Source organism: Canis lupus, chromosome 3 (genome assembly GCF_048164855.1).
Source record: "Canis lupus baileyi chromosome 3, mCanLup2.hap1, whole genome shotgun sequence".
NCBI classification, from domain to species: Eukaryota; Metazoa; Chordata; class Mammalia; order Carnivora; family Canidae; genus Canis; species Canis lupus.
The window spans coordinates 12,090,069-12,116,456 of NC_132840.1; the positions used below are offsets into that span (position 1 = coordinate 12,090,069).

Genomic DNA, 26,388 nt, shown 5'->3' on the forward strand with positions numbered 1-26,388 from the left:
AAGGAGTAGAATCTGCAAAACATAACCTGTACAGAAAGGTAACCAAGGTTCTGACCCCTTCCTTATTTTGGCATTACACACTTTAGAGACTAACTTAGACTTTTATTAGTTGTCTGCCCACAGGCTTAGAGATTTCTCACAGAGGAAGACATAGACATGGCCAAAAAAAACTTTCCCTCTTGACAGCAGGTGAGCCAGTGACTTTAGGGCACAGGGGAAAAGGAATGGCTGATTACGAGGGCTTAGTCTGAAGCTGTCTGTGGAAAAACTTCAAGGAGCTTCAAGGAAACACGAAGAAGAGACAGGCTTGTCTTAACCCTTTATCCTGTACCCCATGCCAGGGAGAAAAAGCCACAGAGTCCATAGCTAAGAACAGCTCAGCTAAGTTTTGAGATTTGCCAAGATGGGAGTCTTCTAGTCCAGAGGAATGGCTCCACAGGCTAGATGTTACCAGAGAAACCTTGGCTAAGCCTGTGGGCAGACAACTAATAAAAGTCTAAGTCAGTCTCTAAAGTGTGTAATGCCAAAATAAGGAAGGGGTCAGAAACAAGAACATGAGAAAATGCTCTGCATCACTTGCCATCAGGGAAATACAAATCAAAACCACAATGAGGTACCACCTCACACCAGTGAGAATGGGGAAAATTAACAAGGCAGGAAACCACAAATGTTGGAGAGGATGCGGAGAAAAGGGAACCCTCTTGTACTGTGGGTGGGAATGTGAACTGGTGCAGCCACTCTGGAAAACTGTGTGAGGTTCCTCAAAGAGTTAAAAATAGAGCTGCCCTATGACCCAGCAATTGCACTGCTGGGGATTTACCCCAAAGATACAGATGCAGTGAAACGCCGGGACACCTGCACCCCGATGTTTCTAGCAGCAATGTCCACTATAGCCAAACTGTGGAAGGAGCCTCGGTGTCCATCGAAAGATGAATGGATAAAGAATATGTGGGTTATGTATACAATGGAATATTCCTCAGCCATTAGAAATGACAAATACCCACCATTTGCTTCGATGTGGATGGAACTGGAGGGTATTATGCTGAGTGAAGTAAGTCAATCGGAGAAGGACTAACATTATATGTTCTCATTCATTTGGGGAATATAAATAATAGTGAAAGGGAATAGAGGGTAAGAGAGAAGAAATGGGTGGGAAATATCAGAAAGGGAGACAGAACATGGAAGACTCCTAACTCTGGGAAATGAACTAGGGGTGGTGGAAGGGGAGGAGGGCGGGGGGTGGGGGTGACTGGGTAGCGGGCACTGAGGGAGGCACTTGATGGGATGAACACTGGGTGTTATTCTGTATGTTGGCAAATTGAACACCAATAAAAAATAAATTTATTATTTTTTTTAAAAAGTGAAAGTTTTTGCCACTTAAAACCCAGTGCCCAGCTGGCCTCATTAAGCAGTAAACATGTTTGGCCAGCAGAGGGCTTTCAAAGAATTTGAATCTGAATATGATTTGTTCTGAATACTACTGCTTGGGTCTCCTGTGCTCCAGTTCATTACAAGTTCAGTGCTTCCTATTGTTCCATCATAGGCACTTTAATTTCTCTGTCTACCTTGTTCCTCAAGCATTTGAATTTGCACTGACTTACTGGTGAATTTGGGTGTCTGAAAGTCTCTCCATTGATTGCCAATATCCCTGACTCGGGCTTGTAGCTTGTTTAGTTGCAGTTATAGTTGCAAATATAGTCCTTTTGTTTACTGAGATTTAATAAACATGCAAAGTGACTTAAAGGATGACTGGCAATCTGAGTGTGTCCAGCATGGAGGGGACTTCCCAAGTCATAGGGCATTCAGCGCTAGACCCCAAAATGCACCAGGCCAGCTGGGGTCTGATTGATCACCCTATGAGGGACTTAGGATGTTACTGCCATCAAGTTGTTGAGAACCAGCTAGGAACTCGCTATAACATGATCTCATGAACTTCAGTGGGGTCTCTAATACAAACTAAACTCACTCACAAACTACATCCACTCTCTGCAGCAGAGAAAACATGGTAGACAAAGCACCAGAAAGTTAACTTCCTTTCTCACTTTATGGATCCTGAGCTGACAGTCTGCATTTTAGGCATAATTCATGTGTTTCTAATCATCCTGATTTCCTTCTCCTTCCAATCTCACAGGAAATGAAAAGTATGAAGCCTTCTTGAATCAGGCCAGAAAAAACCTAGAGAAAGAGAACAAATATGAAATACTCAATCACTTAGAGACAACTGAGGAAATGCCTGAGGATGAATCTTTTGAGGTAAGATTAGCTTCAGCCTGCACAGAATAAATGTGGCAGAAGAACAGTAGGTGCAAAGGCCCAGGGACAAGAAGGACATGGTATCTTTGGTATCTCATGGAGAAAAAAATAGAGCTAGAGCAAAGAAGGGGAGAGGTAAGGAGCCCCCTAGGGAACCTATTAAAGGTTTTGAGCTTTATTCTGAGGGTAACAGCAAGTCACTGAAGTGTTTCAAGTGGAGCCTTGGGTAATCGGATTTGGATCTTTAAAAAATCTCTCTGGCTGCCTTGTGGGGCTCTGAGAAGCTTTCAGGGGCTTGGGGGGTGGTGAGAGTAGATGTGCTGAGATGTGCTCATTTTTTTTTTAAAGCAGATGGAGTAACTCTAGATGAGAGGTGGTAGATGTGTAAACAAGGGTGATGACACAAGGTGGTTAGTGATCAAGGATTGGTTGGATGTGGGGGTGAGGCAGAAATGATACCCCCTTCCCATCAGAGTCTTGCTTGGATGACAAAATAAGGAGGGGGCACTGAGATGGGAGACTAAGGAAGGGAAGCAAGTCTGGGAGGAGGGGAGGAAGGGAAATGAGCTCTGAGGGTTCGTTGTTACACACAAGATTTCTGAGCATTATCCAAGTGAGGCTCGAACAGGGAGGTGGACCCACTGCTATGGACCTGAGGAGAGTGATGGACTGGAGAACGTGCTCTGAGTCACCAGATGGTCATTATAATCACAGGAAATGTGAGATTCCCTGGAAAGTGTACTGAGTGAACAGGAGAGTGGAGTCAGAGTAGAGCCCTCTAGTCCCCACCAGCTAAGTGGCAACTAGAAGGGGCAGCCGAAGAAGAAGTTCAGTGTGGTGCCTCCAAGGTGGGAGCCAAGCCAAGAGTTGGTCGAGAGAGAGAAAGCGAGAGAGAGAGAAGGCGCGAGTGCCCCAGCTTGTAAATAAAGGCTGCCCCTTGTGGTGGGAAGTGAAAGCCAAATCCCAAAATGTCCTTCATCACCATTCCCTGAAATTCTCTTAACAGTCCATTCCTGATCATGAGGGTTGCTTTCTCCCTGTGCTCATCTTTAAAATGTAAATGTGCATGAGAATATGGTCCTGAGGAAGAATTATTTATGTAGCTAGAGAGCCCTTAGGCTGGTTAAGAGCGGTGTCACTGGGGACACTGGGAGCCCCAAAGGCCGCTAACAGTGACTTGTTTTGCAGAATTTGAAAGTGTACCTTAGCTCCAAGGATGATCATAATTAATAACATGTGCTTCCATTTATTGAACTGTTGCCCAGGCCTGTGTCACACTACAGACCTGTATTATTATTTCATCAACCCCTCCCACAATGGGGAAAGTGGTGCCATTATTGTCCTAATTTTACAGTTTTACAGGATCTGTGGAAGTGAAATGCATGTCCCCAGGTAGGCAACAGAGCTAAGATTTGAATCCAGGGCTGTCCAACTCCTAAGACTGTGTTTTTAGCCCCTGTTCTCTCCCATTGGGCCCATCTGTCCATACAGGCAGCAGTGAGTCTCTACTGTGGTCAGCACGTTTCTAGGTGGCTCCTCAGCGGAGCCTTAGCACAAGTGTCTCTGGCAGCCCTCCAGACCTGGGGTGGGCCTTCTGAGAATGTGGTGAAGGCCCAGGCAGAGCGAGCTCCTCCTCCTGCACAAGACGGCAGTTGACCTCTCCTGGCTCAGGAGCAAACACAGGGTTGGCTGTGCTAGCACCGGGATGACTGGGTACACCTGTCAGTGAGGCATGCTATTCTCCCGCTTTGTCACCCCTGCCTGTGGTCTCATTACTGGCCACTCTACACATTAACCTTCCCTGCCTGGCCCCTGATTTATGATTTGAGCCTTTAGGAACAGTATTTCTCAACCTTTTTTTCACTATCACCTCCCAAGACATTTTTTCCTAATACCCCATGAAATATTTTTATTATATATAAAAAAGCATAATGTCTTTGAATAGCTTGATGTTAAATATTTTTAACTTTTTATTTTGAAGTAATTAAAGATTCACAGAAGTGGCAAAAAATTTGTTTTTCCCAATGATAACATCTTAAATAACTTATAAGATGTAGTATAATATCAAAACCAGGAAATTGTTGTTGGTACAAGCCACAGAGCTTATTCAGATTTCAATTTTTTATGCACTAATTTGTGTGTGTGGTGTGGTTCTATGTAATTTTTTTGCACGCGCAAGTTTATATAACCCCCAACACAATTAAGGTACAGAATTGTTCCATCACCACAAAGATCCCACGTGCTTGAGGAAATACAATTAAAAACAAAATCTCCTGCCAACCCAGAAAATCTCTCCACAGAGGTAGAAGAGAAAGAAAACAATTTCATTGTTGAATAAGCATTAAACCAGAATGTGATCCACATTTCAGGCAATTCACTACAAGATTGTAAAGAGAGAAAGAAGTCTCAGCCTTTTATGTAACCAAACATACGACCCAATACATACATATTCTTGAGGTAAACACTAACTAGTCCTCAAGTAAGAACTATAGCTAACTAAAACTAGTCCTCAAGTAAGAGAACTTGGCAGCACCATCCGTCACACATAGTTCATCCTAAATTCACATGGTAATCGGGGTGACCATCTGCACTGGATAATTGGCTTTATCCAGAGGGAAACCTCTCATGTGTGAATGACAGGACCCTCTGAAGTCAGGCTCCACCTCTCATAGAAACTGGGGATGGGACCTCTATCTTACCTGGTGATCGCATTTCAAAAAGAAGGTTCCTGGGGCCTTGATGAAGACACTCGGGTTATAAAGCTATGGCTTTATGTAGGCTTATGTAGGCTTTAAAAAGTTTTATATGCATTTCAGAAAAATAGAGAAATAACTCATACGTTTTCTTTTTTTTTTTTTTTTTAAGATTTTATTTATTTATTCATGAGAGACGCAGAGAGAGAGGCAGAGACACAGGCCAAGGGAGAAGCAGGATCCATGCAGGGAGCCTGGTGTGGGACTTGATCCCGGGACTCCAAGATCACACCCTGGGCCAAAGGCAGGCACTAAACTGCTGAGCCACCCAGGGATCCCCACTCACAAGTTTTCTAAAGTAACTGTTCTAAGGGAGACAGAACATGAGAGACTCCTAACTCTGGGAAACAAACTAGGGGTGGTAGAAAGGGAGGTGGGCGGGGGGTGGGTGACTGGGTGACAGGCGCTGAGTGGGACACTTGATGGGATGAGCACTGGATGTTATTCTATAAGTTGGCAAATTGAACACCAATAAAAAATAAATTTTTTTTTTGAACTGGTGAAAAAATAAATTTATATTTAAAAAAAAGTAAGTGTTCTAAGAAAAGGGAGGAGGGAGAAGTCTTTCCCCTTATTTTCAACAAGGAGAACTAAACCTTTGATTTTTCATTTGTATTTGGCCTTATAAGCTGCTTCTTCATAGCGACCCCCAATCTACCATCCCTAACCCCTGGCAACTACTATAGCTCTCCATCTCTATACTTTAGTTATTTCAAGAATATTTTGTAAGCAGAATCATACAGCATATAACTTTTTGAGACTGGCTTGTTTCATTGAGAGTAATGCCCTTGAGATCCATTCATATCAATAGTTCTTTTTCATTGTTGAGTAGTATTCCAGGATGTTGATATACCAGTTTCTTTACTCTACCCACCCATCCACCCACCCCCATGAAAATTTTAATATCACAAATATACTGTATATCTCTTTATGTACTGTGGCCCTCTCTGGAAGGCCACAAATCACTGTAATATCTATAACTTTTTCATTCCCCCTTCCATGAAGCAATTCTTTCCCTCTTCGTGGTGACTTGCCCCCATTGAGAATGCATGTTCTAGAAGAATTTGCTCACTTGCTCTTCTCTCTTACTCCAGGTAAGTCCTCAGCTCCAGATGGAAGTAGAGCGACTTATAGTCCAAGGATATGCCATGGAACATCAGAAAACAATTATCCCCGATTCTCCAGATGACTTCAGCTATCGGAGTTGTTGCAAACTAGCCAAGTGAGTGTCCTTCTATGTTGGGTTTGTTTCAGAAGGCAGCAGAACAAACAGTGTCACCTGCCAAAATGCTGCTTCAGTTAATTAATGGTTGATCATCTAGAAATGAAATCCATTTGCCTCCTGTATCTGCCATCCTCTAGCATCCAGCCACCCAGGAAGATCTCTGCCTCTGAAAATCAGAAACTTCTGGCTTTACCTAAAGGAGAGGCCTGGTTTCAGGTTCATGAGGGCACATGCTGAATGTGTTTTGAGATAATGACTGAAACAGCAGTGTGGACTCCTGGGAGAGGGAGTATCTTGTGCCTAGGCTCCTCTCTGGAGGGTGGTTCTTCTCCACTCCCAAAGACAGAATTGTGACAGGATATGGAAGAGAACAGCACAGTTGCTCTTTTGGAAGAGTGACTGGTAAAGAGAACTTGTTAACTGTTTCAGAGTCCAGCTGCCAGAGTATATCCTGGACTTTGGCTACATCATCTTTGGTGACGTCCGAACACACATCATCAAGATCACCAACACCAGTTACTTCCCAGTGTCCTTCCACGCAGAAAAGCGTGTCCTTCATGACACAGGTAATCAGGCTAGGAAGATGGTTTCCTCTTGTGCTTTGTCATTTCCAACAAGGTGCCCATCTGTACTGTTCTTCTAGAGTAGTGTTCATGCTTCTTCTGGGATCAGCTGAAAGAATTCTTGGGCCATTAATCGATACTTTGAATGGTCATCCTGCCCCAGGAGGGCTCTGTCTTCAGCAGCTTTTCTTTGCCATTTCTCTTTCCCACAAAGAAATTTTGTTTATCTTGGTCCAGGCTTCAGTACTGAGTTAGATCGTGTAAAGAATCTGCCCTACTGTGAAACGGAAACATTTGAAGTGAAATTTGACCCACAAGGGGCCAGTCTTCCTGTTGGAAACAAAGAGGTCATTCTGCCCATCAAGGTAAGATGCACTACTGGGCCCAGCCAATTATCCCCAACTACCAGCTAGGCTTGCCAGTTACCTTAGGATGATCCAGTTGCCATTTCAGGGCCACGATTCTTCCCTCAACCCCCTGCCGTGTGGTAACAGCAACTCTATGCCTGTTCTAGGTGATTGGAGGGCCAACAGTTCATATCTGTCTCCAAGCCAAGGTGACCATTCCCACTATGACACTGTCTTGTGAAAAAGTGGAGTTTGCCACAATTCAGTGTGGACAATGCCTCGTGGAAACAATTCAGTTTTCTAATCCTCTCCAAGTCCCTTGTGAATGGTTCGTCCACAGCCATGAGCCAGTTAACAAGGTAAATGAGATGTGGCCCATCGGTCCCCCTTTTCCATCTCTATTTCTATTTTGGCCAGATTTATAATTCTAGGCCTTCAGTTTTTCATTATTTCAGTCTTTTGCTCAAGACTTGCAGTGACAGCTATTGCTTCCTAAATATAGTCTAGGTCATTAGCCCCACATTCAAAGACTTACCAGGCTACGCTGGTGGATGTCCTGCTCATTTCTGTAGCCCTGACATCTACACATTCCTTGACACCTGGAAGGGACTCAGTAAATGTAGGCTGAGTGAGTGGAAGATGGAATAAATCCAATTTCCATAAAAGATTATCCAATTGTCTAATATCTATCAACCAGCTGGAGAAACATATGCCAAAGTACTTACGACGGAAACTGCATGCTGAATTAAAGCCAAAGACACGCATCTTTGAGATCCAGCCCACTTCTGGGATCTTGGATCCTGGTGAGAGATCCAACGTCCAAGTGAAATTCATGCCTAAAGAAGAGGTGAGCTTTAAAGAAATATGATTTCATTCAGACTCTCTGGGTTTCTTTGAGCTTTACTTGATGAGGCAGGTGTCCAGGGAAATTTTGAGTGACCTTTGTCTTGCTATTGTGACAAGGATACCCAGTGCTTGTTTCATGTAGGAGCTGTGTGGCCTGCAAGTTAAGAGCACCAGCTCCAGAATCAGATCTATCTAGCACATTGACTTTTATCAGCAGACCTGGGTGAGTGGCCTTCTGCCTCTGTACTTAGAGACTGCATGGCTTTCAATAAATTACTTAGCCTCTAAACCTCAGTCTGCTCATAGATACAATGAAAAATAGTAATATCACACATTAGAAATCCCTTATTGCAATTCTAAAATCCAATAAACTCCAGAAACTGGGGGGGGGGGGGGGAGGGTGGATTTCATAAGTTTCAGACTCAGATTCATTTGGTAGAAAAATCTCATCCAAACTGACATGAGACTACTTAACCTTTATTTATTTCACTTAGTTTGCACAAACATCACAACTGCAGAAATATCAGTATTTGATTTTCAGGGACATGTCTTAGCCCCTGCTGAGGATATATGTAGCAGAGAGTCTGTGCACTGCATTTACTTTTTTAGAAATCTCAATTTGCAAGCATCTGGCTCCTAGGGTTTCAGCTAAGACAGTATCAACCTGCCATACCTACTTCCTAGGGTCATTTTGAATATTAAATGAATTGATGTAAATAAAACGCACAGCATACTGCTCAAAATGCAGTATCTCAATAACTATTTACTGCTATCATCAGTAGTTGGGATAATAACAAGTATTTCCTGGTAGATGTACTCCATGGACCTCACAGACATTTCTTTTTTGAATGCCATTAGCACAAAACTACTCCTAGCAAAGATGACACAGTAAAAATAAAATCCTAGAGCCAGAGAGGATCTCAAGAGGTTACACTGTAAAGACTTGTGCTCAGAGCCTAAGGCATTAGAGAGATGCTTTCTCTTCTTTATTCTTTTAAAAGAAAAAAATCGATGTGGGTTTTATAGAATACCTACAGTTAACTCCTATTTTCCTGGTAATGGAAATGCTTTGAAGAAATGCTGAAGAGTCTGTAGTGAGAAAGAAAAGTGAATGACTTCATATCTGATTCTAAAATAAAGCCCCTGTTTCATTCTCAAAATCTCCCCAACCCTTTGAAAAGAAAAGATAATTAATATGTTTGTCATTCATAGGGTCTTAACACTGTTAGGGAGTTTACCGTGAGGTTGCCAAGATTTTGGATATTTTACTAAATGAGAGACATATCAGAAAATAGTTTTTAAAAAAAATAGATTTGTTCAGGTGGTTCCATAAATGTTGAGTTGGAGCTAGTCAAAGTTAATAAAATGTTTCTACCAACTGGGAGAGGAATTTATTGGCTATATACAAGGAACCCATACATTCTACATCTGTATCTCCTTCAGCATCAGAAGCACAAAAGAAATCACTGATGTTTTAATATATGTTCAGAATACTCTGTTAGAAAACAAAAAAATAAATAAAATGTCTTAGAAACATTTTCATAAAACAATTAAAATATAGAAGCTTACTTAGATCAGAAGGTGCTAAGACCATCACCATATAGAAAATTCTTGTAGGCAATAATTCATTCTCTTAATGTCTCCAGTGATATTTTCTGGGTGTGTATGTATGTCCATCCATATTCTATCCATCTGATTTTCCTTCTTGAGCTAAGATACTAAGGAGCTTTTCAAATCATGAAGCCAATCACGGCCTCCAGACCCAAGCCATGAACCTAATTATATCAGAATGATTTGGGCATGTGGTTAAAAATGTAGATTTCCCAGCCTTACCCAGTCACTATCAAGTCAGGATCTCTAGGGATGGGGCCTATGAATCCACACTTTTGGTAGGTTCCCCAGTAAAACCAGATTAGGGTGGTTGGTATCACTATCAATTGGTATTCAGACTGTAAATATATCTGATAAACTGATGCTCTCGCTGACCATCTCTGCCCTGCTGCTTAACTGTATCTTCAAACAATAAAAATATGTTAATTCAGATTCTACAAGAAATGGACTTGGAGACAAGGATTCAAGGGCAAGCAGATTAATTGGGAAGTGTAGGGAACATTGATGGAGAAGGTGGTCAGGGAAAGGAAGGCAGCTAATAGGGTATGCAAGTGAGCTAGCTGCCTTGGAGACTAAAACATAATCCTACTGGGAAACTCTAAGGAAATAGACAAAATGCACATTTCAGAATTATTCCTTCCGAAGAGCAAGGGACCTGCGGTATTTATGTGGTATTTCCCAAGTCATTGATTGAAGATTGCTCCCAGAAGATGTTAGTCCCCAGCATTTCTCCCCTGCCCTGGCCTGCCCAGAGGCAGTAGGGCCCATGAAATGAGAGCCCAGATGTGCAGACAGTGACCCATCTGACCCCACTGGAGGGTCTGAAGGATATGAGTGTTGACATCCAGAGGTCCTCTACGAGTGATGAAGCACTTGGTACAGTGCCTGGCATGCTGGAGACCTGGTATTAATACAGTAATACAAATTGGTCTCATGCAATTTTACATGAAAAGTTTTCTCTCTTAATCTCAGTAGCTTCAGTTTTGTCTCCACAGTGGTTTTCAGATTTACATGGCATGTAATAACAACAACAAAAGTTAAGATTTTGTTTTGTTTTTACATTTTCCAGAAATTCTATAGCCAAACCCTGGTGTTCCAGATTGCCCAGAGTGCTCAGAAGCTTACGCTGCTGGCACAGGGGCAAGGTCTAGAGCCACACTTGGAATTTAGTCCTTCAATTCTGGAGCTGGGACCACTGCTGCCTTATGCACCTGGAGATGAAGCTGAGGTGGTGGTGAAGAATCCCTGTGGCTTTCCCATTGAGTTTTACTCCTTAGAATTTGACCAGCAATATCTCATAGAAGAGAAGGTGAGCAGAGGCCAAAACCAAATTCCATTTTCCTACCGCTCCTGGGCCCTGCCATGTACCTGTGCTCTTCCCTCAGCATGGACAACTTCCTCCTGACCTTTGCCCCTTCTTCCCCTTAAACTTTTCCTTGTCAATTTAAAGATCACTTTGTAGCCTTTCTTAACCCACTTCCCTTGCTCTGAGCAGAGTTCATTGCTTCTTTGTGATCTCATTACACATTTTAATCAACTAAGTGAAAAACTAATACATGCTCCTGGTTAAAATTCAAACACTAAAGAACATATACAGCAGTCATTATATTTGAAGTGAGTTTCTTGTAGAGAGCATGTAATTGGATCTCTTTTAAAAAAACATCTGGTAGTCTTTGTCTTTAATTGGTGTATTTAGACCATTTACATTTAATAAAATTATGTTAGGGCTTAAATCTGCCACTTTTTTTTCCTGTTTGTTCTGGGCTACATATTTTCCAATTGTTCCTCCATGTACTTTTTTTGACTTTTTTTTTTAGAGCAGTCTTAGGTTCACAGCAAAATGGAGGGGAAGTTACAGAGATTTCCCAAATACCCCCTGTCCCCCGCCCCACATACGTCCCCTACTAGTGTGGTACATTTGTTACAATTGATAAATCTACACACACATAATAATCATCAAAAATCCACAGGTTACATTAGAGTTCACTCTTGGTGGTGTACATTCTGTGGGTTTGAACAAATGTATAATGACATGTATCCATCATTATAGTATCATACAGAGTATTTTCACTTTGCTAAAAATATCTGTGTTCCACATATTCATCCCTTCCTCTTCCCAATCCCTGGCAACCATTGATCTTTTTACTATCTCTGTAGTTTGGCCTTTTCTAGAATTTCATATAATTGCAATCATATAGTATATCTTTTCAGACTGGCTTCTTTCATTTAGTAATATACACTTAAGTTTCCTTCATGGCTTGTAGCTCATTTCTTTTTAGTACTAAATAACATTCCATTGTCTGGGTATAGCAGTTATTTAGCCACTAACCTACTGAAGGACATCTCGTTTGTTTCTAAGTTTTGGCAGTTATAAATAAAGCCTCCATAAACATCCATATGCAGATTTTTGTGTGGACATAAATTTTTATCTCCTTTGGACAAGTACCAAGTACTACAATTGCTGGATCATATGGTAAGAGTATGTTTAGTTTTATAAAAAAAAAAAAAAAAAAAAAAAAAACTGCCAGACTGTCTTCCAAAGTGGCTGACCATTTTTGCATTCTCATCAGCAATGAGTGAAAGTTCCTATTGATCCTTATTCTTATCAGCATTAGATGTTGTCCATGTTTTGGATTTGGCCTTTCTAATAGGTATGTAGTTGTATCTTGTTTTGATTTGCACTTGCCTGATGACATATGATGTGGAGCATCTATTCATATGCTTATTTGCCATCTGTATATATTCTTTGGTGCAGTGTCTGTTAAGGTCTTTGGCCCATTTTTTAATTGGGTGGTTTTCTCATTGTCAAGTTTTAAGCGTTCTTTACATATTTTGAATCACAGAAGTTTATCAGATATATCTTTTGCATATATTTTCTCCCATTCTGTAACTTTTCTTTTCATTCTCTTGACATTGTCTTTTGCTGAACAGAGGTTTTTAGTTTTAATGAAGTCCAGTTCATCAATTATTATTTTCATGGACTGTGCCTCTAGTGTGTATCTAAAAAGTTGTCACTACACCCTAGGTCATCAGGATTTTCTCTTATGGCACCTTCTAGGAGTTTTATAGCTGTATGTTTTTCATTCAGGCTTATGATCCATTTTAAGCTTTGTGAAAGGTGTCAGCTCCATCTAGATTTGGGTCTCCTACATGTGAATATCCAGGTCTGGCATTGATTTTTGGAAAAACTATCTTTGCTCTTGTATTACATTTGCTCCTTTGTCAGAGTTCAGTTGACTATACTCATTTAGGTCTATTTGTGGGATCTCTGTTCATTCCACTGATCTATCTGGGTCCATTTTTATTCCCTCAACCCTGTTCTGCTACCTTGAGGCTGAGTTGTATGAACTACTCATTTATCTAAAGCCCTTAATACCTTACTTTTTAGAAACTGACTTAGTTCTCTACTATGAGCACTTATGAAGTTAGCTACTAATCTCTTTTTCTCTCTCCTCACCACCCTCTAATTTAAAATGATAATCTTTTCAATTAATGATTACTTGGTAATAATCTCAGGGGCACACCCTCCATATTTTGCTTCTTGTATCTGTCATGTCAGAGCTTACAATATTAGGATGTCAGAACCTAATTTCTATCACTTAGTTTTAGTTCTATATTTACATGTATTCAATGTTCAACACCAGTCCTTGTGGTGAAGCTTCTCCAGTCACCACTGTGTGGTCTGTAGTGGATTTCTCAGGAAGGGGCCATAGGAACACTATTCCCTGAGTATATATGCATGTTCATAACTCTTCATCTGTGGCTTTTATGCCTAAAGATGAGTTTGGTTGGCTACAGTACCTTTTGCTTATGTTTACACTTGAATATCTTAAATGCATTGCTCCATTATTTTCTCCTGTACTATTCTTGAAGTCTGATACTTAGTTTTCTATTGCATATGAATTAGTTATCTATTGTTGCAAAACAAATTGCCCCCAAGCTTAGCAACCTAAAACAATAAACATTTGTGATCTCATGTTGTCTGTGGGTCAGGAATTTTAGGAATGGCTTAGTTAAGATGGTTCTGCTTCCTCTGGACTCTCCCCCAACTCAGCCTTTGAGTGTTCTATCTTCTTTACATCTAGTGCTTATGCTCTGCCCAATTTAGATTCTGCACCTAGAAGTTATTTTCAGAAGGGGAATTTTTCCCACTGGAAAGGAGCCTTTTCATTAGGTATCTATGAAATGCTCAATGGCTTATGTTGGCATTGCATCCCCTGCTGTGGGCCAGGTTCAATGGAAAGCAGAATCTAATAAGACTCCGAGATATGCATGCAGGTTTCATAAGGAACCAGGAAAAAATAAGGCAAGTAGACCTGGGTGGAGAAATGCATTGTGATGGAAGTACAGCCGAGACCTCAGCGAACCCCAAAAGAAGCTCCGGAGCTGGGCTAGCTCTTCAGAATTGCCCCAGTTGAAGCAAATCAGCCAGGCCTTTGTATGTCGGCATCACCCAATCTTTGGAATATTCCTTCCTTTCCCACTGACCTGCCATGCCAGCTCTGTCTGGTATCAAAGCTCAGTATATGAATGGGTCTATTCTAAGCTTTCTTTTCTATATCATATCACTGGTCAGTTAATCTATCCCAGTATCAATCCCACACTGTCTGTTACTCCAGTTTCAAAAGTCCTAATATCTAGTAGGGCAATCTTTATTCTTCTTCATTAATGTTTTAACACTCTTTTTTGTAAACATTTTATTTATTTATTTATTTATTTATTTATTTATTTATTTATTTAAGGGAGCTGAGAGAGAAGAAGAGGCAGGCTCCTTGCTGAGCAGGGAGCCCAACTTGGGGCTCAATTCCAGGACCCTCGGATCATGACCTGAGCCAAAGGCAGATGCTTAACCAACTGAGCCTCCCAGGGACCCCAGCATTTTTTTTTACCATATTTTACATTCAAGTATAATTAATATACATGATTATATCAATTTTATGTGTTTTAACTATTCTTAGCCCTTTGTTATTCCATATAAACTTTATTTTTTTTTATTTTTTTTTATTTTTTTTATTGGTGTTCAATTTACTAACATACAGAATAACACCCAGTGCCCGTCACCCATTCACTCCCACCCCCCGCCCTCCTCCCCTTCTACCACCCCTAGTTCATTTCCCAGAGTTAGCAGTCTTTACGTTCTGTCTCCCTTTCTGATATTTCCCACACATTTCTTCTCCCTTCCCTTATTTTCCCTTTCACTATTATTTACCATATAAACTTTAGATTGAGCTTCTTAACAGTGGTTTTCACACAACTGAAAATAGTGATCCTGGAGAAAGGTTATGTAACAAAACAGATTTTTCACATATATTAGGCTGTATAGGAAGCGGCTGCTTTCTACAACTCTATTGCACCATGTTTTATAAATATATAGAAACACTAGGGTTATCAAATTTAATAGGAAGAAAAACAAGTTACATAGTTAAATTTGAATTTCACATAAAAAACAGGAAATACTTTATATGGACAGTTATACACTAAAAAATTATTCATCTGAAATTCAGATTAAACTGGGCATCCATATTTTATCTGACAAGCCTGAAACACATCCCCTCCCTACCCCTCCACATCCCCCTGCCCCCACACACGTAATACCATTTTACCAGTTTTTCCCTGGATCCTCTATTTACGAGACAGCCACTTTCCTTGTATAACACTGCTAACCACAGTATTTTTCAAGAATATGTCACTCAAAGTGGATAATGGAGTTCTATACTTTTGTCAATAGAAAAAAGAAAAATAGTATATGTTATTTGTAAAACAAGAAGGAATCTCTTCCACATGTGACATGTCCAGGCTCAAATGGGGCAAAATCAAGATCCTATATCCCCAAATTCAGGGCCCAGCCTTACTTTTTAAAAGATATCTCCAAAGGCCCATTGTACACTCCTCAGGCTCAGGCAGGAGCAAAGCTCTTACAAGTGGGTAGCCCCTCTGAGGGCTGTCAGGAGGAAGCTTCCAGGACAGCCAACAGAAGTTCCCCCTTACCCTCTTGCAGATCTTGCGAACGCTGAAGGGCTATGATTCCTACAACACCCTGCTGCTGCCTCCCCGCCTTCCCGGGGAAAAGCTGCCCCCAGAGCTGTATGACTACTTTAAGGAGATGAAACGGTCAAAAGAGGAACAGATGAAGGCAAAGTACCTGGAGAGTCTGGTCCAGGAAAATGGTGAGAGTTCAGTGCCGGTAGCCCACCTTCCACCCCTGCCCTGGCACCCTGGAAGTATCCCTGCTGAGAAGCCAGCCAGTTACTGAGCACCTGCTATGTGCCAGGCACGTGCTAGGCACCTCACATATTTTATTTATATATCCCCACTGTATGGATGCAGAGTCAGGGATACATTCTCCCACTAGAGTCTAGTGGGGAGTTAAGACTTAAAAACAGTTGGGTGATGGACATTAAGGAGGGCACTTGAAGTAATGAACACTGGGTGTTATATGCAACTGATGCATCACTAAATTCTACCTCTGAAACTAATAATACAGTATATGTTAAGTTAAATTGAATTTAATTAGTAATTTTTTTAAAAAAACAGCAGACATAGGTATAGATAAACCTTTGCTAGTTACCAAGCCTTGTGCTGCCGGCTTTACATATATATATGAGAAACTAACGCATTGAGAGTCCAGGTCCACATTTTTTTTAAGATTTATTTATTCATAAGAGACGGGGGTGGGGGGCAGGGACACAGGCAGAGGGAGAAGCAGGCTCTATGCTGGGAGCCCGATGTGGCACTCGATCCTGGGTCTTCAGGGTCAGACCCTGGGCTGAAGGTGGCGCTAAACCACTGAGCCACCCGGGCTGCCCCAGGTCCACATTTTGAAGGGTTCAAGCCCACATCACTCTGACTCCAGAGTCCATGGTGGTAACCACAATGCTCCATAGCTTCGGTGTGCCCAGGTGATGGGAGGTAACACATCGCACAGGGTACAACTTGGTGCCCTAAGAGAGGGTAGGAAGTAGAGGTTCACACAAGGGAGAGGTTGGCCCTCCATGGTCCTCGAGGCCAAACTTCAATCATAAAACTGGACTATGCACTTGTAACCTGCCTCTTCCAGGCCCATCATCCACCAATGGGCTCCCTGTGTGCACTTGAGCATCAGAGCTCCTGAATGACCTGTAGCACTGTGTGGCTTGTAATGATTCATGCTTCTGCTTCCTGTTTACCATGGATTCATCCTGAAAATGCTACATTTCAGTGCCCTCCCTGTTGCTACATGCTCTCTTTTTCTATGTAACAGCCATTGCATGTGTAATTGTTTTCTTCATACCTGCCTGCTCCCCAAATGAGAAGCCCCCATAAAGGCAGTGATCAAGCATTCCCCACTTATAAACCCAAAGCATGGAATAGCACCTGATACATCATGGTGCCCAATAAATACATGCCAGGAGAGTGAATGAATAAATTGAATGGAGTCCATTTGCTCCTACCCTTGGGTTTGTCTTGCCTCTCAAGGAAGCTAGTCAGAGAATGCTAGCTTCTGAAAATGAGAGAAGACTACCTCTCTCCTAAATCTCTTGGTCAATGTCATTGAGCAGTGTTAGTGAGCTAGAGCTGCAATCACAAAGACCACAGATGGGGTGGCTTAATCAACAGAAATTTATCTTCTCACAGTTTAGGAAGCTCAATGTCTAAGATCAGGGTGTCAGCAGGTTGTTTTCTTCTGAGCCTCCTTCCTTGGCTTGTAGATGGCCATCTTCCCCCAGTGTTCACATGGTCTTCCCTGTGGGTGTTTGTCCAAATCTCTTCTTAAAGAACACCAGTCATACTGGAATGTGGGTGGAGAAGGACACTCATATGACATCATTTTAACTTTATTACTTCTTTAAAGGCATTATCTTCAAATATAGTTATATTCTGAGGCACTGGGGAATTAGGATTTCAACCTAAGAATTTTAGGGGAACCAGTTAAGCCTACAACAAACACCAACTATGTTCCAAGAATGGAGCTGAAGTACTATAAAGAGATCAATTAAACAAGGCCCTGTCTTTGAGAGCCAGAGTCAGGAAGGGAATGCAGAGTAGAGATTCTGAAACTCAAAACCACTGCCCAGTGGCCTGGAGCAGAAAACTGCAGGGGCTGCCAGGTACAACGGGCACTATGAAGTCAGAGGAGGGCCCTATCACTCTTGTCCCCAATGGACAGTCAGGGGTCCATTTTTTCATTTGCCCCATTGAAAAGTGGCCAAGAATGGGGACCCAAGGGTCCAGAGGGAGCAGGCAGGTGCATGCTGTACTTTTCCTCAGAGCCTCTACTCCCTCCACTCTCATGTGCAGATTGTCCTCCTTGCTTCCTGCACCATGGCCAGGGAGGAGAGTTAAGGAAGAGCACTGACCTCTTTGCTTCAAATTTAACTTCTTAACAAAGACAATGTCTTGCCCTCCCCTTCCCCAGGGTAGAGGGGGTCATTTCGTGCAATCACAGCCCACTTGTAGGGTGAGTGACTAACAGTGGGGAGAGTGCTGGGCAGACAAAACGGTACATGTGCTTAGCAATGACATGCACAAATGTTCATGAGGGAACACGGGCTACAAATTGGAATATACAATATGATCCCAAGTTCAGCTTTGAAAAATGAGAAATGAAATGAACAATCAGAGAGCTTGAGGCTCTTCTATACTGGTATCATAAAATACAGCTGCAATTTCTCTGTCACTATTTCCTTTCTATGTCTCTTTCACAGATGAATTTTATAATTCTTGCTCTCCTGAATTTTCTAAATTTTCTGAAGCAACTGTATAATTTTAGTACTTTTTTAATGTTAAGATGTAGAAACACTCTGGGCAAAGAAAATTCTTAACAGCCAACTGATTGCAGTTGCAGTTCTTATTTCTTGGGGTTGGCTAGTCAGGGGTGATGGTAACCAGGTGATTCTCCACTTTGTCTCTCTCACTTTCTGTCCCCATCTCCCTTGTCCCCCTCCCAACTGTTCCTCGTGTGTTTTTGTCCTTGGCTTTCTGGCAGAGGATGAAGACATGCCTTCATCAGAGTTGGGAACCTCTGCCAGTACGAAGAGGACCTCACTTAGCCAAGGGATCTCGGTCACATCCAACCTGGAAGAGCGGCATATCCCTACAGTCGAGTCCAAGACCTATCCTGATGAAGAGGAAGATGAGGAGAGCCTGGAAAAAATAATGTTTCAAAGTAAATAAGCATTTTGTCATTTTGGTACCAGTTCTCTCTACACAGAGATGGGAAGACTGTCCAGTGCCTTTCTACTTTTCTCCCTAAAATGCACCCTTGAGCCTTCTTGCAACACTGCATATTAATTCTGCAGTATGAATATGCCATCGATTATTCAGCCACTTCCTGTCATGCTGCAAATTCAGCTAGTTTCTAGTATTATTTTTTCAGCAGGGCAGATTCCCCCCAAACAGAGTTAACAGTCAGAAAGTATCTGTATTTTCAGTTCTAGTAGCTGTGGACAAATTATTAACAAAAAAGGGCACTCTCATATGCTGCACGGGGGAGTGAGAACATTTGTAGCAGATTGTCATTGTACAATAGTGTTGGAAAAAGAAAATGTTGTTCACCTTTCCATCAGACCAAGTGAATTCCAGACCTGTCCACATGCACTCACTTGCACACATATACTCTTAATTTGCAGGTGACAAGTTACAGAGCATTGACAGCCACTCCACAGAAGTTGGAGAAGTAGAGAACAACCCAGTGAGCAGGGCAATCGCTCGCCACCTGGGCATTGATATTTCTGCAGAAGGCCGCATGACCAAGAACAGGAAAGGCATTGCCATTATCATCCATGGGACGCCATTGTCAGGTATGCCATAACTTTGAAGGGTTGCCCCATTGGGTTTTTTTTTTTTTAAGATTTTATTTTTATTTATTCATGAGAGACACAGAGCAAGAGAGAGAGAGAGAGGCAGAGACACCGGCAGAGGGAGAAGCAGGCTCCATGCAGGGAGCCTGATGTGGGACTTGATCCTGGGTCCCCAGGATCACCCCCTGGGCTGAAGACGGTGCTAAACCGCTGAGCCACCCAGGCTGCCCCCCATTGGGTTTATGGTGAAGGTTGCACATGTAATTTTTGAGATAATAAAAGACTCTTTTGTTTGAAATTTATATAGCACAGGACTATCCCCAAACTACTACATTGCCAACCGCAGAGATGCAGAGCTAGAGAAAAGAGCAGGGACCCTTTATTTTTAATTAATACATCTCTGAATTGTTTGAGCTTATATTCTTTCAATAATTTAAAATATTAAAAATATTAGAGAAAAATCCAAGACATTAAATTATTTAAAAGGGGGGGGGGAATGTGTGTAGACCCTTTGAACTGGCAATATTCCTTCTATGAATTTACCTTAGGAAAATATTTAATGATGTGGACAAAGATTAACTGCACAAATGTTCACTGCAGCATTCCTTACCATTCCATACTGAAGCTTTCAGTATGGGAGACTGGCTAATTAAGCCTTAGTACACTCACATAGTAAGTTGTTTTGCCACTAAAAACAGCGTTTCATACATCTATGTTTATAGCAGCACTACTCACAATAGCCAAAAGATGGAAACAACCCAACCGTCCATTGACAGATGAATGGAAAAACAAAATATGGTGTAATAGGCCCAGAAAAGAGGGGCCTGCTACAACATGGATGAACACTGTAGACGTTATACTCAGTGAAATCATTACCAAAGGGCAATTGCTGTATGATTCCACTTATATGAAGTACTTAGAGTTGTCAAATTCATAGAAACAGAAAGTAGAGTGGTGGTTTCCAGACTGGGCAAAGAGAAGGATGGGTGGGGGGTGCTTTTTGTGTACAGAGTTTCCGTTTGGGAAGATGAAAAAGTGCTGGAGCTCTATGGTGGAGATGGTCACACAACAATACGAATGTGCTTTTGCAACTTAACTGTACACTTAAATATGGTTAAAATGATAAATTTTGTATGTATATCACTACAGTTTTTAAAAGTTGCCATAGAAGTGTGTTGAATTAATGGAAAGATGTACATGATACATTATTTTAAGTGAGAAAAAAATGTCAGACTTAGGATTTACAATCTGTATTAAATTTATATTGCTTCTGTAACAGCCACACACTTAATAAGTTGAAACAATGCAAATTTACTTTCTACAGATCAGAAATCTAAAATGTGTCCATAAGGCTGCATTCCTTCTGGGAGTATATAGGAGAGGATCCATTTCCTTGTCTTTTGTAGCTTCTAGAAATGTCATCAGCATTCCTTGGCTCGGGGCCCCTTCCTCCATCTTCAAAACCAGCATCATGGGGGCATCTGGGTGGCTCCGCTGGTGAAGCATCTGACTCCCAATTGGCTCAGGTCAGGATGTCAGGGTCGTGACTTTGAGCCCTTCAGTGGGCTCCCCGCTCAGCAGGGAGTCTGCTTGATATTCTCTCCTGCTCCCTCTGTCCTTCCCCCTGCTCATGACTCTCTCTCAAGTAGATAAATAAATAAGCCTCTAAAAAAAAACCAAAAACGAAACCCAGCATCATAACATCTTCCACTCTCTCTTCCTTTTTCATCATCACATCATCTATTGACTCTGACCCTCCTGCTTGTCTCCGGTAAGGCCCTTGAGATTACATTGGATAATTAAGGATAATTTCCCATATCAGGATCGTTAACTCAATTGCAACTGCAAAGCCTCTCTACCACATAAGATAACATATTCACGAGTCGCAGGCATTTGGACGTGGATGTTTTTGGTGGTGGTGCCAGGGGTGGGTCCATGTTCAGCCTACCACAGAACCCATTTCTTTTTCCTGAGAAATATAAATAAGTTAGTTATATATGCATACTTAGCAGCCATATACTAACTGTAATACCTCTGGATGAGCAGATTATGGATTTTTTTCTTTTCTCCTGTTTGTTATTTGAATTTTCTGTTTTCTTTTTAATGAGCAGATATTTTGAAATGAGGAGGGGGCAAAAAAGATCAACACAAGTTATCCTTTAAACCAAAAAATCTTCCCATTAGAATCAGAGTAGAGCTACAAAATTTTTTTTAAAATAAAAAAATTTTTAAAGGTAGAATCACCTTTTAACTGAGGAGAAGACACAGAGAGATTGTGCGTTGCCATCACACAGGGCACAGCAGAGTGAGAACCAGAACCCATGCGGTTCAGGTCTTCCTTCTCTTTTCTCCTTCCACCTCTGGCCACACAAGAGACTTAACAGCAAAGCACTTGGAGATATCACTTCACCAGGATCTCTGTTCTAGAAGCTTCTTCCATTTAGGACATGGGGCACCTGAGAGCCAGGAAATTCAACCTCCTGGCCTTTTTTGCAGGAAAGACAGCCACTGCAATCAGCATGGCTAGATACTACAATGCAGCCTGCTTGAACATTGACTCCATCGTGCTTGAAGCGATCACTGACGGCAACAACATCCCGGGGATCCGGGCCCGTGAGCTCTGCATCAGGGCTGCCATAGAGCAGTCCATGAAGGAGGAAGAGTCTGGTAAGAGCCATTTCTCCTGGTTTTCTGTGGTCAAGTGGCTGGTACCCCTGCTGCTAATACCCAGGTTCTCTGTGTCCCCCACTGAGCTTTTCTCCCCAAGCCCGGTTGAAGGCTGACTTACAACATGATCCCAGCTTATAGCCCAAGGAAGAATTCTCTTCACCAAGCATCTACAGCTCTCCCTGCTGCCCAGGACAGGCATGCACTTGGCTCTCCAGGGAACAGGACAGTGAATAAGATGCAGCCTACGCCTTTGAGGGTGACCTGTGAAAGGGGAACAGACGTGGGTTTGTTCAGAGCACAGGGAAATAATGTAATAGGGATGGGAAGGACAGGATGGGAAGGGCCAAAGGGCAACTTTGGGATGGCTGGGTTCCAACAAGCATGATCTGGGGAAGTTTTCGTGAAAATGAGCTTTGAAGGAGCAGGAGAACATTGACAGGCAAAGGTGAAGACAAGGACCTTCCAGCCTGAGAAGGCAAGGGAACCAACAGTAAATGAGAGGTAAGAATGCAGGCTGAGGTCCATCGTAGTTGACCTTGATGCCAGGAGTAAGAATTTGGATTTTATTTTGAAGGAACAGAGGAGTCAGGTGGTTTTCACCCTCGGGAGAAATGGTCAGAGTCACAGTGGGAAGGCAGGAGCTCTTGTAATGTCTTGTAAAGGAAGCAGTGGAGATACTGAGGCTGAACAGGCTCGGGCCAGCTGCCCCAAGGGGGAAGAGGCATTCCAGATGGTCACATTGAGATTTCTAGTCATAGAAACCAGGAGACTGATGTCATTTAATTTACCAAGATAGGAAACATGGGAGGAGGAGAAAGTTTGCTGGAGAAGAATATTAATTAAGTTTTTGAACCCCATTGTAGTGAGGCCTAATGTGGCCTGTCTACCAGAGGTTGGGAATCCTGGCTCCATTTGATTGTCTAAGGACCTAGAAGGCAGAGGAATGGCTGCTCAATGGGAAAATATACTGAAGTAGAGTGACTGCTCTGAGCGAACTATTTCTATATAAATATTCATAACAGCATAACATCATTTCTTTTTTCTGAGAGGGAGAGAAAGAGAGCAGGGGGAAGGGCAAAGGAAGAGGGAGAGAGAGAATCTCAATTAGGCTCCATGCTCAGCATGGAGCCCAATGCAGGGCTCGATCCCACAACTGCAAGATCATAACCTGAGCCAAAATCAAGAATTGGTTGCTTAACCAACTGAGCCACCCAGATGCCCGCATAACATCATCTCTAGCAGTGCACTGCTAGTTGATTGATGAAAGTGCCTGCAGCTTTCAGGTATGTCCTCTCCCCTCAGTACTCTGCATGGGATGCTTAGGGAAATCGAGGATTCTTTGCTGGGAAGATAAGAGAAATAGCTTTTTTAGTAGAGTAAGGGAGGAAAAATAATTTTCTCTGTCCTTCTGAATTCTTGGCTTAAACTGTTGTGATGAAAGATTAACAAGAAGAAAACAAGTTTATTAACATGTATCTTTCACATGTCCATGGGAGATACTCAGGAGGAAATGAGGTACCTTACAATTCTGAATTAAATACCATCTTCACCGGGAAAGAAGAGGAAGGAGATAGTCCTCTTAGGGGGAGAGCAAATGAGTTTTAAGAAAGACGAGTGGTCCCATAGAAGAATGGATGAAAGTAGAAAGTTTGTGACAAGTGTGTCTGGGTGTAGTCTCCTCTCCTGTGATGAGTCAGTGGATCCTTCCTGGTAGATGGAACTCCCAGGGCAAGGATTTGTGAGCAATGAGTTCCCTTTGGATGCCTCTCCTTAGGCTGATAAGGGAAGGTCAGAGAAGACTTCTCCCTGCATTTGCTGTTGTTCAGGTGCCCACAGCTCAAAAGAGAGCAGCATATTTTGAGGGGGCATACCCTGAACTCCTAAAGTCATATTTTGGGGTAACCTATTCTGCTACCTTTAGTGGGAACTCCAAGCTGCATCATAATTCTAGTTCTCTTAGATTTTTGCTTCCTCTTCTCTCAATTAAACTACATTTCAGAGGTCTTTGGAGCTGTGTTGGTGTCCCATAACCAATTCTGGATTTGCGTTTCTTATCTGAGAAGGTAATGTCAGGCTAAAGACATAACTGGGGGAGGCTTCCTCAACAAAGCAAGAGGTGTAACTGCTGGAAGAGAGCAAAGTTCCAGAAGTTCCAGAAAGTTGCAGAAAGAGGAGAGGGATGGGAAGGACAGGATGGGCCATTGGAGAACACTCACATTTTAGGAGTAGGAGATGGAAGAGAAGCCAAAGAGTCCAAAGAAAGCAAAGTGAGGAGGGTCAGAAGGGTGGTGGGCAGTCAGGAGAGCAGGACACAAGGAAGTCAAGGAGACTGAGCTGCGGGAGGGAATAGGGTGAGAAGGGCTTTCACACCTCTCCAGAGACTTCATGGGGCCTGGGGGGACCCTTCCTGCCTTGTTTGTCTCATAGGCCTTGTCTCTGGTTCATACAACACTTACTTGACTTCCTTATTCCACTATCTGTCGACTCCACTAGAATGTCAGCTGGAAGCAGGGATGCATGTTAGTTCTTCACTGATATATTCCCCACACCTAGAATGGTGCCTGGCACAGAGTAGACACAGAGGAAAGACTTCCCAAAATGTACTGAATCAAAAAGTGAAAGTAGTCAGAGTTAGCTGAAAGTACAGATAGAAGGAGCCCTTAGAGAGGGCCACTGTGGTTCACAGTTCAGAGGGCACTTTGGAGAAAACCCTTTCAATGGAGGGGTTAACCCCAAAGCTGCTATTCCCTATGGAGTCCACAGGCTGTCCTGGAGTGGAAGTGACAAATCTAATCCTGCCTGTCCCACACAGCACCCACTAGCCACCTGAAATGTGGCCAATCCAAATTGAAATGTGCAGCTAGGGGTTTTCTTTGAAGATGTAGTCTGAGTAAAAGGCTATAAAATAACAGAGTAACAATTTTTACGTATTGTTTACATGTTGAAATGATCACATTTTGCATATATTGGGTTAAAGAAAATATACCATTAAAATCCATTTGGACTTTCTTAATGCAGCTATTAGAAAATTGTAAATTACATACATATTACATATCTACTGGACAGACGTGGTCCACACTACTGTTTTAGAATTTGGGCAATGAGGGAAAGGGAGGAGATGAAATGATGATTTCTTAAAAGAAATGCAAAGTGGAATGAAAACTCTTGTTAGTATTATACCAGGAAGAGCTGGCTTTTTAAGATACAGTGGAATGATAGCGTGGGTAGGGAAAGCTGAAAGGCCTAAGGACAGCACAGAAGAGACTGCACAGCCATCAGTGAAGGCCATGCCCAGGGAGGCACAGGACTCAAGGCAAAGTGAGTAGGTAGGGGAGGCTGGAGTGGTGGTTATGGAGGCAGAGCCTGGAGGGGCTGGAGGTGACAGGGCCTGGATGAACACAGGACCAGCCAGAAGAACGAGGCACAACTGTTCCACTGGTGGCTTCAGGCTCTTGACCCCCCATCCCACCCCCAGCCACCTCCAGGTGCAACATGGAGTCCTTGTATCCATAATCATCTCCTGGGGGAAGGACTGAGGGAGATGCACAACAAGATAAAGCGAAGTAAAGCATAGTGACAACTCTCAAGGGAGTCCTGAGGGTCTGTTTGCCAAAACAGTCAACAAGGAATAATGAGTCTTCCCAAGTCTGCTTGTGCGCTGGAGAAACATGAAGCTGCCCAGCGCGCAGCCGCATCACCTCATCTTAGTGTTAGGGTCCCAGGGCGGGGCTGTAGTGTACCAGCAGTTTCAGAAGAGTTGCCCTCTGGGCTGGAAGAGAACGTGGGGCAGACTAACATAGGACCCATTGGGAAGATGTGCAGCAGAGAAACCTGGGCTCCAGGCCCATCGTCATCCAGCCTTGGGGACTGGAGCCTTTTCTCCCAGCTCCTCCCAGCCAGCTGCAGGTAGAGATGGTTTTGTGTTCCTCGGGAGAATTGCACCAGGTGGGGATAGGTTTTGTGCCATCCCCACCATTAGTTTCTTATTATCCTAAGGCAACTTTTAATATAAATCCACTCTCTCTGTGTAGCCCAGGAGGTTGCTTCGGGTCAAACTGCTGTGGGACAAACACGACTGAGCAGCGATACCCTGGGCAAGTTGACATCAGAATCCACCCTGGTAACCCCTGAAATGAAACCTGCGAAGACGCTGCGTGGAAGCATGTTGATCTCCAAAAGCAAGGCAGAGAGCCATGGCTCTGGGTCTCAGAAACAGCATCACCAGCACGCGTCTGAAACACCGCAGGTACCAATCAGGGCCCCCCACAATAAGGGTGGGGGTCCTTCCCCCCAGTCCTTCCTCCTTGGCATCCTGCAGCCTCCATTGGTGTGGGTGCCTCT

At 42.7% G+C, this 26,388-nt stretch overlaps 1 protein-coding gene across 7 annotated transcripts in view; it reads left to right on the forward strand.

The window, feature by feature from the left end:
- Positions 1-26,388, forward strand: part of HYDIN (HYDIN axonemal central pair apparatus protein) — a 383,131-nt gene that overhangs the window by 252,304 nt on the left and 104,439 nt on the right. For all 7 annotated transcript variants that reach the window (XM_072817829.1, XM_072817826.1, XM_072817838.1 and 4 more), the window contains 12 exons: positions 2,132-2,253; positions 6,101-6,228; positions 6,661-6,797; positions 7,032-7,159; positions 7,309-7,500; positions 7,839-7,988; positions 10,668-10,907; positions 15,597-15,765; positions 18,564-18,743; positions 19,207-19,377; positions 21,874-22,044; positions 26,079-26,293. In XM_072817829.1, the coding sequence (XP_072673930.1) occupies positions 2,132-2,253; positions 6,101-6,228; positions 6,661-6,797; positions 7,032-7,159; positions 7,309-7,500; positions 7,839-7,988; positions 10,668-10,907; positions 15,597-15,765; positions 18,564-18,743; positions 19,207-19,377; positions 21,874-22,044; positions 26,079-26,293 (2,003 nt within the window). The remainder of the gene's footprint in view (positions 1-2,131; positions 2,254-6,100; positions 6,229-6,660; positions 6,798-7,031; positions 7,160-7,308; positions 7,501-7,838; positions 7,989-10,667; positions 10,908-15,596; positions 15,766-18,563; positions 18,744-19,206; positions 19,378-21,873; positions 22,045-26,078; positions 26,294-26,388) is intronic.